This window comes from Haematobia irritans, chromosome 3 (genome assembly GCF_050003625.1).
Source record: "Haematobia irritans isolate KBUSLIRL chromosome 3, ASM5000362v1, whole genome shotgun sequence".
Classification (NCBI taxonomy): Eukaryota; Metazoa; Arthropoda; class Insecta; order Diptera; family Muscidae; genus Haematobia; species Haematobia irritans.
Window position 1 is genome coordinate 24114339 of NC_134399.1, and position 18373 is coordinate 24132711.

Below are 18373 nucleotides of genomic sequence, written 5' to 3' on the forward strand. Positions count from 1 at the left end.
TAGCCAACTTAAATTTTGAGTCTATAGATTTTGTAAAAGTCTATCAAATTCTGTCCAGATCGAGTGATATTTAAATTTATGTATTTGGGACAAACCTTTATATATAGCCCCCAACACATTTGACGGATGTGATATGGTATCGAAAATTTAGATCTACAAAGTGGTGCAGGGTACAATATAGTCGGCCCCGCCCGACTTTAGACTTTCCTTACTTGTTTTTATATAGTACCAACCTTCAAATGATTCGTGTCAAAATTTGACGTCTGTAAGTCAATTGGTTTGTGAGATAGAGCGTCTTTTGTGAAGCAACTTTTGTTATTGTGAAAAAATGAAAAAAAGGAATTTCGTGTTTTGATAAAATACTGTTTTCTGAAAGGAAAAAAATACGGTGGAAGCAAAAACTTGGCTTGATAATGAGTTTCCGGACTCTGCCCCAGGGAAATCAACAATAATTGATTGGTATGCAAAATTCAAGCGTTGTGAAATGAGCACGGAGGACGGTGAACGCAGTGGACGGGCGAAAGAGGTGGTTACCAACGAAAATATAAAAAATATCCACAAAATGATTTTGAATGACCGTAAAATGAAGTTGATCGAGATAGCAGAGGCCTTAAAGATATCAAAGGAACGTGTTGGTCATATCATTCATCAATATTTGGATATGCGGAAGCTCTGTGCAAAATGGGTGCCGCGCGAGCTCACATTTGACCAAAAACAACAACGTGTTGATGATTCTGAGCGGTGTTTGCCGCTGTTAACTCGTAATACACCCGAATTTTTCCGTCGATATGTGACAATGGATGAAACATGGTTCCATCACTACACTCCTGAGTCCAATCGACAGTCGGTTGAGTGGACAGCGATCGGTGAACCGTCTCCGAAGCGTGGAAAGACTCAAAAGTCCGCTGGCAAAGTTATGACCTCTGTTTTTTGGGATGCGCATGGAATAATTTTGATCGATTATCTTGAGAAGGGAAAAACCATCAACAGTGACTATTATATGGCGTTATTGGAGCGTTTGAAGGTCGAAATCGCGGCAAAACGGCCCCATATGAAGAAGAACAAGTACATACGGCCGCAAGTTCGGCCAGGCCGAATCTTATGTACCCACCACCATGGATTGCGCAGAAACTTCTACGAAAGACTGTGATTTAGTCCATACATGGTATATATTAGACAAAAAAGTTATGTATAGTTAAGTCTACAAATAATTACGAATCGATATGGACTTTTTGTACGTAGAGAACCAGAATTGAAATATGGGGGTCGCTTATAAGGGAGCTATACAATTATGAACTTGATATGGACCAATTTTCGTGTGATTGGGGATCGATTTATCTGAGGGCCATATATAACTATAGACCGATATGGACCTAGTTAGGCATGGTTGTTAACGACCATATACTAGCACAATGTACAAAATTTCAACTCACTCGGATGAAATTTGCTCCTCCAAGAGGTTCCAAAACCAAATCTCGGGATCGGTTTATATGGGGCTATGTACGATTATGGACTGATATGGACCACTTTTGGCATGGTTGTTAAATATCATATACTACCACCACGTACCAAATTTCAAGCAGATCGGATGAATTTTGCTTCTCCAAAAGGCACCGGAGGTCAAATCTGGGGATCGGTTTATATGGGAGCTATATATAATTATGGACTGATATGAACCAATTCCTGCATGGTTGTTGGAGACCATATACTAACATCACGTACCAAATTTCAACCGAATGGCAAGAATTTTGCTCATCCAAGGGGCTCTGGAGGTCAAATCTGGTGATCGGTTTATATGGGGCCTATATATAATTATGGACCAATATCGACCAATTTTTGCATGGGAGTTTGAGGCCATATATTAACACCACATACCAAATTTCAATTGAATCAGATGAATTTTGGTCTTCCAAGAGGTTCCTGAGGTCAAATCTGGTGATCGGTTTATGAACCGATGTGGACCAATTTTTGCATGGTTGTTATAGACCATATACTAACATCACGTACAAAATTTCAGCCGGATCGGATGAAATTTGCTTCTCTTAGCGGCCTCGCAAGCCAAATCGGGGGATCGGTTTATATGGGGGCTATATATAATTATGGACCGATGTCGACCTATTTTGGCATGGTTGTTAGATGCCATATACTAACACCATGTACCAAATTTCAGCCGGATCGGATGACATTTGCTTCTCTTAGAGGCCTCGCAAGCCAAATCAGGGGATCGGTTTATATGGGGGCTATATATAATTATGGACCGATGTGGACCAATTTTTGCATGGTTGTTAGATACCATATACTAACACCATGTACCAAATTTCAGCCGGATCGGATGACATTTGCTTCTCTTAGAGGCCTCGCAAGCCAAATCAGGGGATCGGTTTATATGGGGGCTATATATAATTATGGACCGATGTGGATAAATTTTTGCATGGTTGTTAGAGACCATATACTAACACCATGTACCAAATTTCAGCCGGATCGGATGACATTTGCTTCTCTTAGAGGCCTCGCAAGCCAAATTTTGGGGTCCGTCTATAAGGAGGCTATACGTAAAAGTGGACCGATATGGCCCATTTGCAATACCATCCGACCTACATCAATAACAACTACTTGTGCCAAGTTTCAAGTCGATAGCTTGTTTCGTTCGGAAGTTAGCGTGATTTCAACAGACGGACGGACGGACGGACGGACATGCTCAGATCGACTCAGAATTTCACCACGACCCAGAATATATATACTTTATGGGGTCTTAGAGCAATATTTCGATGTGTTACAAACGGAATGACACAGTTAATATACCCCCCATCCTATGGTGGTGGGTATAAAAAAAAGTGTTGTTCCACCAAGACAACGCACCGTGCCACAAGTCATTGAGAACGATGGCAAAAATTCATGATTTGGGCTTCGAATTGCTTCCCCACCCACCGTATTCTCCAGATCTGGCCCCCAACGACTTTTTCTTGTTCTCAGACCTCAAAAGGATGCTCGCAGGGAACAAATTTGGCTGCAATGAAGAGGTGATCGCCGAAACTGAGGCCTATTTTGAGGCAAAACCGAAGGAGTACTATCAATATGGTATCAAAAAATTGGAAGGTCGTTATAATCGTTGTATCGCTCTTGAAGGGAACTATGTTGAATAATAAAAACGAATTTTGACAAAAAACTGTGTTTTTATTTGTTAGACCGGGGACTTATCAGCCACACTGAATGTGTGCTAGACACAGAAGGGAAAGAAATAGACCTCTGTGTACGTCTCAAAATTGTTGGCTTTCATGTGGTGGTCTAGTGTAGTAGATGGATCTCGAACTGACGTCATTTTGGTCAACAAATTATTAAAAATGATATTTTTCAGAAAATAAAAAAATGCTGTTATAATATCTAAGCCAATTATTTTTTTCTCTCTGTGTGTGGTAAATATACTAAATTAACACTTGATTTTTTTCACAGACATACTATGCCGACTTAGTTCTCTATGATACGAGTATGTAAGTATTGATATGTTTTTTATATAGTATACACGTATGCTTTCTTTTGATTCTCTTTATCCGGTTATGAAAATTTCAAATAAAAAGCGCTCTATAATACGATAATGTTATTAGCGATGATCCAATGACACGTTTTAAAATTTGGAACATCTTTCACAATAAGAAATTTATGAGTTTATTAACATCAAAACTGGTTCAGATTTGTATCACATTTGTTCTAAGCTTTTGTTGTGATCTTGTTTTCTGAGATATTTTGTTTTTTTCTTTTTGAATCAATTTGTTTTGTTAATGAAAGAAAAATATGGCTAGCAATCTTTGTGACATAATAATACAATTAGGTCACAAAAGTAGAATCACTTTCATCTATTGACAATGTGTTTAACTCATGGAAGATTTGTAAAATAAAACAGACTGAAATATTTCCTTCTTTGTTAAGTATTTCAATACAATAACGAAAAAATATCGCTGCAGTTACGAATATATTACATTGGTTTTTATTTCAATGACAAATTTTATTAAAAGTAGAAAGCTATCTTTTTACGTCGGAGTTTTATTGAGCACAAGGCACTAGTGGTTTCATTCAAATACAATATTTACTCATGTCAGGAATATATGGCGGATGACCCATCAAATCGAGATTTTGAGTACTCAACAATGCAGTTGTTTGAGCCGATGCACAGTGGTTCCAAATCTTTTTTTTTTTAATAATTCTGTAACTTTTGAAGGGATAAAGATATCAACATAATTTTTTCTGTGTGTGAAAGCTGAGATGTTTTTCTCTAAGTTCCTAGTGGGTCCACGTGCTGACCTGTAGGAGTTGAAAGTTGGTCACCTCGGGGGTATGCAATTTTGTTTTAGCTGTAAACTCTGCAATTTTGAATCGATTACGATGATTTTTTCTTTGCTGGGTAGAACTTGTAGAGCTCTACAAAAAAGTGCGCGTGTGGAACCACAGTGCGATGTGAGAAAGTCTGTTGGTTTTCCTGATTTCTTGAAAGAAAACTTGCAAACGAATGGTTGTGTACCAAACAGAATTGACTGTTCTGCGTTGTTTATACGGTATACAGTATATACGGCCGTAAGTTCGGCAAAGTCGAATCTTATGTACCATCCACCAATGCGTTGAAACTTCCACTAAAGACTGCCATCCACAATCGAATTACTTGGGTTCCGGTAACACTTGCCAAGGTATCTTAAAACTTCCTAATACCGTCTTCTAAATTGTAAGTTAGTCCATACGGGGTATATATTAAACTAAAACAAGTATATACGGCCGTAAGTTCGGCCAGGCCGAAGCTTTTGTACCCTCCACCATGGATTGCGTAGAAACTCCCTCTAAAGACTGTTATCCACAATCGAATTACCTGCGTTGCGGTAACACTTGCCGGTGGCTAGGTATCTTAAAACCTCCTAAAGTGTAAGTAAGTCCATACATGGTATATATTAAACTAAACAAGTAAGGAAAGTCTAAAGTCGGGCGGTGCCGACTATATTATACCATGCACCACTTTGTAGATCTAAATTTTCGATACCATATCACATCCGTCAAATGTCTTGGGGGCTATATATAAAGGTTTGTCCCAAATACATACATTTAAATATCACTCGATCTGGAAGAATTTGATAGACTTCTACAAAATCTATAGACTCAAAATTTAAGTCGGCTAATGCACTAGTGTGGAACACAATGTTAGTAAAAAACAAGTATATACAGCAGTAAATTCGGCCGGGCCGAATTTTAAATACCCACCACCATGAATCAAGTATAATAGTTTACTATGAAAACTCTTGGTCGTTGTGGGTTACTTGATAATATATAGAATTGTAGGGGGTTTGATGAAAAATCTTCTTCCCAACGAGCCAGCTCCCGAAGACAAACTTTAAAGATTCTACCTATGAAGACCAGATAAGATTCTGGATTTATGAGAACCAATTTTGTTAGAGTTTTAGAGAAAATATAAACATGTCGTGTATATATTGAAATTGCGCCTTGATTTAAAATCTTAAATCTGTATATTTTTCCGCATTTATTTAAATACGATGAGTAAAATCTGGAACTTTTACTTTCAGTTTGAAGCAATTTTCATGATCAGTGCGCCTGCTATACCCTGAAAGAAGTGTATTCTTTTTTGAGAAACGTAATTTTAGACAAGCAAAGTTTCCTTTTGACACAAATTTTAGAGACAATCGTTGAATAAACGAAAACACTTTATAATTTTATTATAGATTACTAATTTCCAGCAAATCGGATAAAAACTACGGATTCTAGAAGCCCAAGAAATGGAGCCGGGAGTTCGGTGTATATGGGGGCTATACCAAAACATGGACCGATGGGCACCATTTTCGGCACACCTTTTTATGGTCCCAAAAGAACTCTAGATTTTCAATTTCAGGAAAATCGGATAGAAAATATAGTTTCTAGAAGCCCAAGAAGCAAAATCGGGAAATCAGTCTCTATGGGGGCTATATCAAAACATATAACGATGAGCACCATTTTCGGCACACCTTTTTATGGTCCTCAAATACCTCTATATTTCCAATTTCAGGCAAATTGGATAAAAACTACGGTTTTTATAGGCCCAAGACTCCAAATCGGGAGGTTGGTTTATATGGGGGCTATATCAAAACATGGACCGATTCGGACCGTTTTCGACACACCTCTTTATGGTCCCAAAATACCTTTAGATTTTCAATTTCATACAAATCGGATAGAAAATACTGTTTCTAGACGCGTAAGAAGCAAAATGGGGAGATCGGTCTATATGGGGGCTATACCAAAAAATGGACCGATATGGACCATTTTCGACACACCTCTTTATAGTTTCACAATACCTCTAGATTTCCAATTTCACACGCTCACAAAAAATCGCTTCTGTAACATATACTCCCAAACATATTTTGCTTCAAGCATATACATTTTTGGGTATTGCCCAAACATTTATATGTTTGATCTCTTCCAATATATAATATGTTTGAAAGCATATTGGTCTAAACAATATATGTTTGGGTAGTCTAAGTTCCAAACATTTTGTATTTTTGCATCCAAATTCAATAATGTTGTCTTCCAAAAAACAATATGTTATTATGTGAACATATAATATGTTTGGAAGCATTTTGCACCCAAAAATATTATATGCTTAAAAAAAATTCTCCCAAACAATATTGTGCTCAAAATGTTATTTATTTATTTATATATTTACAATCATAATGAATTATGAAAATAAACAGGTAATATAGGTGCTAACAACATAGGTTTTCGACCTGAATGCTCAAAATTTTGTTTCTGCCCAATTGTATATTCCCCGACATCTTTCTCACTTCCACGAGATTTTTTAGTTCTTAGCACCTTTTTCTGTAATACAAACATTGGAGAAGAAATTATTCAATTTTATGATTTGTTTTTATTTTAATTTTACCTTTTGCCGGACGGGGATTCGAACAGCGGACCACACAGTTTGTAAGGATCACAGAAGTAGCTGATCAATTGCCCAAGGAAAAATAAAATGTTAATTTTGTAATAACAAGCAACAACCACCAACTTAATTCAATATCGCTCCCTGTTAAATAGCGCTCCAAGCTACTAAACACATATATGTTTATAGGCTATTTCTAAATTAATATATGTTTGCATCCAAGCATATTATATTTACAAACATTTTATGTCCCAAACATAATATGTTCTAACATATTAAAATATATGTCCCAAACATGTTATGCTAGTTTATGAACATTATATGCTTGCACTCAAAAATATTGTGTTTAAAAATTTGTGTTCCAAACATATAATGTTTATAGCCAAACATATGAAAAACAGTCTTTTTCAACCGTGCAGGCAAATCGGATGGTAAATATAGTTTCTAGACGCCCAAGAAGCAAAATCGGGAGATCGGTCTATATGGGGGCTATATCAAAACATATAACGATACGAACGATTTTCGACACACCTCCTTACGGTCCTAAAATACCTCTAGATTTTCAATTTCAGACAAATCGGATAGAAAATACTGTTTCTAGACGCCTAAGAAGCAAAATCGGGAGATCGGTCTATATGGGGGCTATACTAAAACATGGACCGATACGGACCATTTTCGACACACCTCTTTATGGTCCCAAAATACCTCTAGATTTCCAATTTCAGGCAAATCTGATAAAAACTACGGTTTTTATAGGCCCAAGGCCCCAAATCGGGAGGTCGGTTTATATGGGGACTATATCAAAACTTGGACCGATATAGCCCATCTTCGAACTTGACCTGCCTGCAAACAAAAAACTAATCTGTGCCAAATTTCGGGACGATAGCGCCATTATTGAAGGCTGTAGCGTGATTACAACAGACAGACAGACAGACGGACATGCCTATATCGTCTTAGAATTTCTCCCTGATCAAGAATATATATATACTTTATATAGTCGGAAATCGATATTTCGATGTGTTACAAACGGAATGACAAACTTATTATACCCCCGTCACCATTTTATGGTGGTGGGTATAAATATGGGAAACGTTTACATCTGAAGCAATTTTAAGGAAATTTCGTAAAAGTTTATTTATGATTTATAACTCGATATATATGTAAAGGGTGATTCTTTTGAGGTTAGGATTTTCATGCATTAGTATTTGACAGATCACGTGGGATTTCAGACATGGTGTCAAAGAGAAAGATGCTCAGTATGCTTTGACATTTCATCATGAATAGACTTACTAACGAGCAACGCTTGCAAATCATTGAATTTTATTACCAAAATCAGTGGCAGAAAATCCGCTTTTTTATCGACAAATTTTGTTCAGCGATGAGGCTCATTTCTGGTTGAATGGCTACGTAAATAAGCAAAATTGCCGCATTTGGAGTGAAGAGCAACCAGAAGCCGTTCAAGAACTGCCCATGCATCCCGAAAAATGCACTGTTTGGTGTGGTTTGTACGCTGGTGGAATCATTGGACCGTATTTTTTCAAAGATGCTGTCGGACGCAACGTTACGGTGAATGGCGATCGCTATCGTTCGATGCTAACAAACTTTTTGTTGCCAAAAATGGAAGAACTGAACTTGGTTGACATGTGGTTTCAACAAGATGGCGCTACATGCCACACAGCTCGCGATTCTATGGCCATTTTGAGGGAAAACTTCGGAGAACAATTCATCTCAAGAAATGGACCGGTAAGTTGGCCACCAAGATCATGCGATTTGACGCCTTTAGACTATTTTTTGTGGGGCTACGTCAAGTCTAAAGTCTACAGAAATAAGCCAGCAACTATTCCAGCTTTGGAAGACAACATATCCGAAGAAATTCGGGCTATTCCGGCCGAAATGCTCGAAAAAGTTGCCCAAAATTGGACTTTCCGAATGGACCACCTAAGACGCAGCCGCGGTCAACATTTAAATGAAATTATCTTCAAAAGGAAATGTCATGGACCAATCTAACGTTTCAAATAAAGAACCGATGAGATTTTGCAAATTTTATGCGTTTTTTTTTAAAAAAAAAGTTATCAAGCTCTTAACAAATCACCCTTTATTAGAAGTTTAGGAAAATTAGAGTAATTTTTACAACTTTTCGACTAAGCAGTGGCGATTTTACAAGGGGAATTTTGGTATTTTGACCATGTTTGTCGAAATCAGAAAAAAATATATATGGGAGCTATATCTAAATCGGAACCGATTTCAACCAAATTTGGCACGCATAGCTACAATGCTAATTCTACTCCCTGTGCAAAATTTCAACTAAATCGGACCAAAAAATTAGCCTCTGTGGTCATATGAGTGTAAATCGGGCGAAATATATATATGGGAGCTATATCTAAATCTGAACCGATTTCTTCCAAAATCAATAGGGATCTATTCTGAGCCAAAACACATACTTGTGCCAAATTTGAAGTCGATTGGACTAAAACTGCGACCTAGACTTTGATTACAAAAATGTGTTCACGGACAGACGGACATCGCTATATCGACTCAGGAGCCCACCCTTAGCATTTTTGCCAAAGACACCATGTGTCTCTCTCGTCTCCTTCTGGTTGTTGCAAACATATGCACTAACTTATAATACCCTGTTCCACAGTGTGGAGCAGGGTATAAAAAGACCGATTAAATACGAACACATAAAATTCTGTTTGACAAAATTTTGTATAGAAATAAAATTTTGACAAAATTTTCTATAGAAATAAAATTTTAACAAATTTTTCTATAGAAATAAAATTTTGACAAATTTTTTTATAGAAATAAAAATTTTACAACATTTTCTACAGAAATACAATTTTGACAAAATTTTCTATAGAAATAAAATTTTGACAAAATTTTCTATAGAAATGAAATTTTAACAAAATTTTCTATAGGAATAAAATTTTTACAAAATTGTCTATGGAATTAAAATTTTGACAAAATTTTGTATAGAAATAAAATTTTGGTAGATTATTTTTGGATCGAGTGGCAACCATGATTATGAACCGATATGGACTAAATTTTGTGTGATTGGGGATGGGCTATATACAACTATAGACCGATATGTACTAATTTTGGTATGGTTGTTAGCAGCCATATACAAACACCATGTTCCAAATTTGAACCAGATCGGATGAATTTTGCTCCTCTAAGAGGCTCCGGACGTCAAATCTGGCGATCGGCTTATATGGGGGCTATATATAATTATTGACTGATATGGACCACATTTGGCATGGTTGTTAAATATCATATACTACCACCACGTACCAAATTTCAACCAGATCGGATGAATTTTGCTTCTCCAAAAGGCACCGGAGGTCAAATCTGAGGATCGGTTTATGTGGGCGCTATATATAATTATGGACTGATATGAACCAATCCCATCATGGTTGTTGGATACCATATACTAACATCGCGTACCAATTTCAACCGAATCGGATGAATTTTGCTCCTCCAAGAGGCTCCGGAGTTCAAATCTGGAGAACGTTTTATATGGGGGCTATATATAATTATTGACCGATGTGGACCAATTTTTGCATGGTTGTTAGAGACCATATACCAACACCATGTACCAAATTTCAGCCGGATCGGATGAAATTTGCTTCTCTTAGAGGATCGGCAAGCCAAATTTGGGGGTCCGTTTATATGGGGGCTATACCGATATGGCCCATTTGCAATACCATCCGACCTGCATCAATAACAACTACTTGTGCCAAGTTTCAAGTCGATTGCTTGTTTCGTTGGGAAGTTAGCGTGATTTCAACAGACGGACGGACGGGCATGCTCAGATCGACTCAGAATTGCACCACGACCCAGAATATATATACTTTATGTGGTCTTAGAGCAATATTTCGATGTGTTACAAACGGAATGACAAAGTTAATATACCCCAATCCTATGGTGGAGGGTATAAAAATTGGAGCTCACATTATAAATTTCATTTTTAAGAAATTTGCTCCTAATATTTTGTAAATTACATGCCCTAAAATTTGGGTTGTATAATCTAAGTCAATATTTTCTAAGTGTATGTCCTTTATTTTATTAAGAAATTAAAATTAATATTAACCCTTTCCAAAATAATTTTATTTCCATAAACCAAATTTGTTTTTATAAATATTGCAATATTTGATTGATATTCAGATTGTTATTGATTTGTAGTACATCCAATAATCCTTTATAGAATGCAACGGGGTTCCTTGTCAACTTTTAGGGTTTTTTTTTTATATTATTCCTCTACGTGATATCGGTACTGGAGAATTCTCGGTCAGGCAATTAATATAGTTTTCGACAAGATGACACCTGAAAATATTTTAGCTTAGATATTAAAATATAAAATATGAAATGAAGAACTGTGAGTCTGTTAATTATTAAGGAACGTGAATTGGCCAGTTGATCGGCCAGTATGTGTTCATTGTATGATAACTTTGATCTATTTGAAAATATTGCTTCTGGACTCTGTAATATCCTTAAAAAAATTAGGAAATTATTCTAAAGGCACAACTTTGAAAGCACATCCAAAAATGTCCTCCCAAAGGAAGATTAATTTAAATTAAATTAACTAAAATAAACTTCAATTAATTTTAGTGCCATCTTTTTTTTTTTTTTGAGTGTAAGCGAGATTGCTCTCCTTTTGTCAGCAGACATAAAACTGCTTAAACAACTACCCAGCAAAAAAAGCGTCGTCACAAAAAATACCGAACATGTTCTTTTTGGATGCGGAAGTGGTGCCAAATTAACGCAGAAACGATGAATTTAACATGGGCTTGTCATAGGACGTATGTCCACCATTTCAACAGTCGCTGCACTGAATTTGCATCACTTCTTAAGGTGTGAGGTGAATTCAGTGTTTTGGATGTTAACTAAGAAATTTTGTGATATTTTCACAAATAAATAATTTTTAAAATTTTTTATGATTTTTAATGCATTACTGTCTTGAGCTTGTCTGGAACGTTTGTCATCAAATATTTTCAAAAATTCGCAATTTTTGTAGAAAGGATTTAACACTTTTTTCGGCTAAATTTAAATAATTTGTACCATTTTATGAATTCTTAATCTGTTTTTAACCTATTTGAAACAAAAACAACATAAATTTCCCATTAAAAATATGAAAAAAGCGAGTTATAAAAAATTTACTGAAATGAACTTCCTGTGCAGTTAAAATAAAGAACATCTTTGAGAGAACATTCATGGAAGTTCTTCTAAAGTTGTGCCTTGAGAAGAACTTCAATTTTTTTTTTTGCTGGGTATTGTTATTATGGATATTTTCTTTTGGGTGTATAAATAGTAATTCAAGTCCAAGTTTACCTATTTGGTTCCAACGACAAATTGCTGTGGCAGATAAAGGCTGTTTTTCCAATCACTTTCTGTTTATATGGATCGCCTTTCGACAATAATTTAGCAGAATTTTTTGGAACGGAATGTTTTAAAGTTCCATCATCGTCGATCTATAATAATAAAATGCAGTATAATACGATTGACAAAATTCATATACAGTGAACCCTCTGAAAGGTGGACACCCATTGTCGCCTAAATTTTGTTAACATTTGGGAGGTGTCCAGTTACGAGAGGTTACTTTTAGTGTGTTAATATAGCAAACGTCCCCAGACAACTGTTCACATTCGTGCCGTTTTCAGAGTGTCCAAGTTTGAGAGGTTTCACTGTATGTAGTTTTTCCTACCAATTGACATGCATCGAAAAGGCAAGCACGGAAACATTTTGCCCTTTCATTACTAGCTGGTTTTCCATCAAGAAAATCATCCATATCAGCTAAAAATTTATAATTTTTATTTAGTTACTTATTTTTTTTTGTTGATGTAAAGTCGATATCGTACCTTGATTGACGCCATGTTCCTTATAGCATTTATCTACAGCTTGCTTTATTGTCTGTGGATCGCAATTCTACAAATAACATGAAAATAATAAATATGTTAATAAAGCTCAAATACAGCCCAAATATCTGTATGTATTGACATTGAGGGAGCTCTCAACAATATTTGTAGCAACTACACTCTTATCAAGACCAGTTTAGGGTGACCAGATCCTTATAATAGCTATGGGCTATCCGGTATTTTAAGGATCTGGTTAAAAATAAGTAACTGCTAAGGAATAGGAGGATAACATGTGGATCATATGATTTGACTATAACGGCCAATGTAGAGCGGGGAACTCCACAGGGAGGTATACTGTCGCCACTACTATGGGTAGTACTATGGGTAGTACTATATACGGCGTATTAAGGATTCAGGATTAAGGAGGGGTTTGAACCCTTCTGTAAGGCAGAAGATTTTATAGTAGATCTTGAGGGAATGGATCCTAACAGATTCTGCAGCAGTTTTGCCAGGTTGGGGGTTTTCCCCCCAAATTTAGGGGGTTTTTAACCGTTTGGGGGGATTTTTAGGGGTAACTTTTATTTGGGGGTTTTTTTAGGGGCAAAAAATATTTAACATCCAATAAAGTGAAACAATTCTCAACCAAATCGGAAAACATACGAGGGAGATCAGCACAAATCCCTCGATATAAGCAAGTATGCATTAGGATAGCTTTCGCTACCCTTTTCAAGTGCTTCCTTTGAAAGGGCATTTCTAATATTCGACATGGTTAAAAACAAATTAAGAAACCGTATCTTAACTTTAACAACTGAAAACATTTTAAGAGTTAAATATTCCTTACATTATTCCTTAAATTCCTTACACTTACAAGTGAAACGATTAAATTATTTACTTCCAACAAATCATACAATGCAAAGGGAGAACATTTAAACATTTTGAATGCATATACTGAATTTAACTTTTGTTGATTTGATTTTGAATTAATGTCCCAGCAAAGAAAGCGTCGCCAAAAAAGTTGTGAAAATGTTCTTTTTGGATCCGGAAGTGGAGCAAAATTGGCGCAGAAGCGATGAATTTAACATGGGCTTGTCATAGGACAGATGTCGACCATTTCAACAGCCCTTGCACTGAATTTGAATCATTTTTTAGGCTGTGATCTGAATTCAGTGTTTTGGATGTGCATTAAAAAATTTTGTGGTATTTTGCCAAATAAATAATTGTTATTATTTTTTATGATTTTTAATACATTCTAAAGCTTGTCTGAAACGTTTGGATTCATCAGTTTTACCAACAAAATTTGAATAATTTGTTCCTTTTATTAATTTTTACCCTGTTTTTAATCTATTTGAAACAAAACAAATTAAAATAACCCATTAAAAATATAAAAAAGCGAGTTATAAAAATTTAATTAGAAGAACTTCCTGTGTAATTAAAATAATGAACATCTTTGGGAGGACATTTTTGGAAGTGCTTTTAAAGTTATGGACATTTTTGGATGTGCTTTTAATGTTATGCCTTTAGAAGAACTTCCAAATTTGTTTGCTGGGTGTGAATTGAAAAATTTATTCATTGAATTATTTTCTCCTATATTTTTTTTTGTAAAATTGAATTTTTGATGTGCATTACTATAGTATTAATTTTTACAAATTTGAGAAGCCTATTTTTACCTATTTGCATTACTAAAAAATTTTTAGGGGTTTTTGAAAAAAATTTGGTACAATTTGGGGGTTTTTTACTTAAGATTTGGGGGGAAGATTCCAAAATCACCTGGCAACATTGTTCTGCAGGAGTGTAGTAAGGGTCCTAAGGATGGGATATGATTGGGCAAGACCTTGGGGCCTAACTGTTCACCCGGAGAAGATAGAATTATACCTATTCACTAGAAGATATACGGAGCTTTTTCGGCAAGACGATACCAGTGTCTGATTGAAATAAAGTACTTAGCACTGTGCAGAAGAGTGGTATACTCTAATTGAGGTCTGAACCCCAATGTGACGCATTGGATATATTAGAACGTAATAAGGCTAATCCTGACATACTCCTCGATAGTCTGGTGGACATTAATGGAGAGGAAGTGCAATGTAGAAATTTTACAACTGCACTACAGAGGTTCAGATCAGAGAACGGCTGCGATCTACCGCAACCGACCAGTGTATTTAGTAAACACCAATATTCAGTGTTGCCTGTATTGGGGATTTCCCCCCAAATTGGAAATATTTTTTCGTGAATGGGGACGGAATTTCTGAGTTGGAGATTTGGGGATTTGGTGGGGATTTCCATAAATTTGGGGATTTTTGTGGGGATTTTTTCGAGAAATCGGTTTAATGTTTTTTAACAAAATTTTATTTCTTTAGGAAATTGTGCCAAAATTCTATTTCTATACACCCAGAGAAGGAATATTATCACTTCCAAAATGTTACCAGAGTACCATGTTACATTTTCACAGCGACCATGTAGCATTTTTGTCGCAAAAATATTCTTTTCTCGTCAAACAGAACATGCTTTCCGAAATCAGATACAAGTTTTCCGTGAAAAAGTACCATTTTGCTCTTGAATCATGGTTGAGGTGATCATATTCCTTCTCTGCGTGTAGACAACATTGCCAAATTTTATTTCTATAGAAAATTTTGTAAAAATTTTATTTCTATATAGAAAATTTTCACAATTTTTTTTTCTATATAGAAAATTTTCTCAAAATTTTATTTCTATATAGAAAATTCTATATAGAAAATGTTACTTCTATATAGAAAATTTTGTCAGAAGACTATTTCTATAGAAAATTTATGAAGTACACCTTTGCAACATCTACCATAACATCAAAAATTCTACAATCTACTAAACAATTTAAAAATTTACCATTTCTGGTACCAACATTGGCAACGTGTCTACCACTACTTTAATATTTAAATGTAAATTTTCCTTCATAAATACAAGGTGACCATTTTCATACCTACAGCATTTGGAAGACGATCACCATTCTCTTGGTTTTGTGGTTCGAAATCTTGATCTTATTGCAGCTTGCTGCATTTGACAAAATTTTAATATTTAAATTATTACTGATTTTCTACAGCAGGGCCTTTTGCTTTAATTTTTTGTTAAAAAAAAATTCTCAAAAATTTTTTGGGGACGAAAACATCATAATTTGGAGACAAGAGCCAGAAAAATACTGGCAACACTGCCAATATGTGCAATCTTAAAACACCAGTTGGTGAAATGAATTTCAACCACCACCACGGTGCACCGTGGTGCAATGGTTAGCATGCCCGCCTTGCATATACAAGGTCGATTCCTGCTTCGACCGAACACCAAAAAGTTTTTCTGCGGTGGTTTAACCCACCTCAGTAATGCTGGTGACATTTCTGAGGTTTTCAAAGCTTCTCTAAGTGTTTTCACTGCAGTGTGGAACGCCGTTCGGACTCGGCTATAAAAAGAAGGTCCCTCGTCATTGGGTCTAACATGGAATCGGGCAGCACTCAGTGATAAGAGAGAAGTTCACCAATGTGGTATCACAATGGACTGAATAGTCTAAGTGAGCCTGATATATTGCGCTGCCACCTAACCTAACCTAAACACCAATATTCAACGTAACCGACGACTGTCGGTGGTTGTTAGTATGAGTGTTGGTTTCTCGAAAACAACGTAGTAAAACAACCACTCAAATTGGTTACTTCATATCTCAGCAGTTTGGTATTCTCTTGTTTGGTACTCGCTCAATTCTCTTAAGCTAATGTCATATCTGGTAATCGGTTTATATGGGAGCTATATATAATTATGGACCGATATGGACCATTTTTTGCCTGGTCATTAGAGACCATATACTAACACCATGTACCAAATTTCAGCCGGGTCGGATGAAATTTACTTCTCTTAGAGGCTCCGCAAGCCAAATCGGGGGATCGGTTTATATGGGGGCTATATATAATTATGGACCGATGTGGACCAATTTTTGCATAGTTGTTAGAGAACATATACTTACACCATGTACCAAATTCCAGCCGGATCGGATGAAATTTGCTTCTCTTAGAGGTTATGCAAGCCAAATCGGGGGATCGGTTTATATGGGGGCTATATATAATTATGGACCGATGTGGACCAATTTGTGCATGGTTGTTAGAGATCATATGTTGACACCATGTACCAAATTTCAACTGGATCGGATGAAATTTGCTTCTCTTAGCTTCCCCGCAAGCCAAATTTGGGAGTCCGTTCATATGGGGGCTATACGTAAAAGTGGACCGATATGGCCCATTTGCAATACCATCCGACCTACATCAATAACAACTACTTGTGCCAAGTTTCAAGTCATTCGGAAGTTAGCGTTATTTCAACAGACGGACGGACGGACATGCTCAGATCGACTCATAATTTTACCACGACCCAGAATATATATACTTTATGGGGTCTTAGAGCAATATTTCGATGTGTCACAAACGGAATGACAAAGTTAATATACCCCCATCCTATGGTGGAGGGTATAAAAAAGCCACCGGTTGCAGTTCTCTGGTTCAGATAAAAAGCGTAGCCGCCATGCACGAAGAGAAGGAATATGATCACCCCAAAAATGTTTCAAGAGCACAATGTTATTTTTGGACGGTGAACATGGAACATTTTTGTAGCAAAAATATTGTTTTCTCGGCAAACATATACATGGTTGTCGAAATTAGATACATACAATAACATTGTTGTGGCATCGATGAGATTGAAGATATTGGGAGAATGGACGGAAACGCAAAACATGAAGAATCATCAAAGAATAATAGGGGAGACGATGGGTGGAATGAAGGATGCCGCAATAATCCACGGGCTGAGGTGGCCATAGCTGTTGAGTGTGACATTCTGTAAGATGGTCCTGGGAGTATGAGACACCAGAGAGAAATAACTACTACCCCGATGAATGGAAGATGGGTGAGAACTGGGATGGAACTGGGTGTATATCTGGAGGACCCTGATACCGAGATGCTCTTCCGATTACCCGACCACAACACCATTCTGCAAGCAAAAATAAAAAATGATGGGGGATTTCGGGATGCGCTTCAAAAGAAATGTTTGAGGAACAACTTCCATTTTTTTTGCTGGGGCACAACAACGTTTATGTCAGAACACATGAGACAGGGCAACCTAAATCCTCTTTTCATCATAACCTAAGCTCAAATACAGAGCATAATGGGTAATTGGAACGAAGTGTTACCAACTTAAAAGACCATATGGCTTGCATTTGAAATTTGCGCACTTCCTCTAAAGTCATATATCTTTGAACTAAAGAAAATTTTCAATAATGTGACGAAAAAACGGCTCAGGGTAAACACCAAAATCCTTCTGTGAGGGTCTAAATCGTATTACGGAAATATTCAAATTTATTTACTTACATCCTGGTAATCTTCTTCGTAAGCCCATGCTAGGACTATAACACACATGCATAATAATCCAACCGACTTCATGGTTTAACACTTTGATTTTTGAAAAAAATACTATATTCGTTTGGACTAAAAATCTTCATTTTTATAAGGCTTGGCAAGTTCAAGAGTTGATTTATGAGCCATTTGAAGTATTTAGTAAAACTTGTAAAATGCATTAAAATTAATATAAAAATATAATAAAAGAATATTGTTAGTAAATGTTAAAA

The 18373-nt window shown here is 36.2% G+C and overlaps 1 protein-coding gene across 1 annotated transcript; it reads right to left on the reverse strand.

Moving 5' to 3' along the window:
- Positions 1–11029: 11029 nt before the first annotated feature.
- On the reverse strand, positions 11030–18202 carry LOC142228338 (general odorant-binding protein 28a-like). Its single transcript, XM_075298732.1, has 5 exons — positions 18117–18202; positions 12754–12820; positions 12600–12688; positions 12227–12366; positions 11030–11221 (listed from the first exon to the last, which is right to left on the reverse strand). The coding sequence occupies exons 1-5, from the start codon at positions 18186–18188 to the stop codon at positions 11143–11145; spliced, it is 447 nt and encodes a 148-aa protein (XP_075154847.1). The 5' UTR covers positions 18189–18202; the 3' UTR covers positions 11030–11142.
- Between the last annotated feature and the right edge of the window lie 171 nt (positions 18203–18373).

Bases quoted from the DNA above. Each gene is read 5' to 3' on its own strand.
- LOC142228338 (XM_075298732.1), bottom strand. From the start codon at position 18,188: ATGAAGTCGGTTGGATTATTATGCATGTGTGTTATAGTCCTAGCATGG. The intron at 12,821-18,116 runs GTAAGTAAATAA...TGTTATTTGTAG, and splicing joins ACGAAGAAGATTACCAGGAT to AATTGCGATCCACAGACAAT. The intron at 12,689-12,753 runs GTACGATATCGA...ATAAATTTTTAG, and splicing joins GGAACATGGCGTCAATCAAG to CTGATATGGATGATTTTCTT.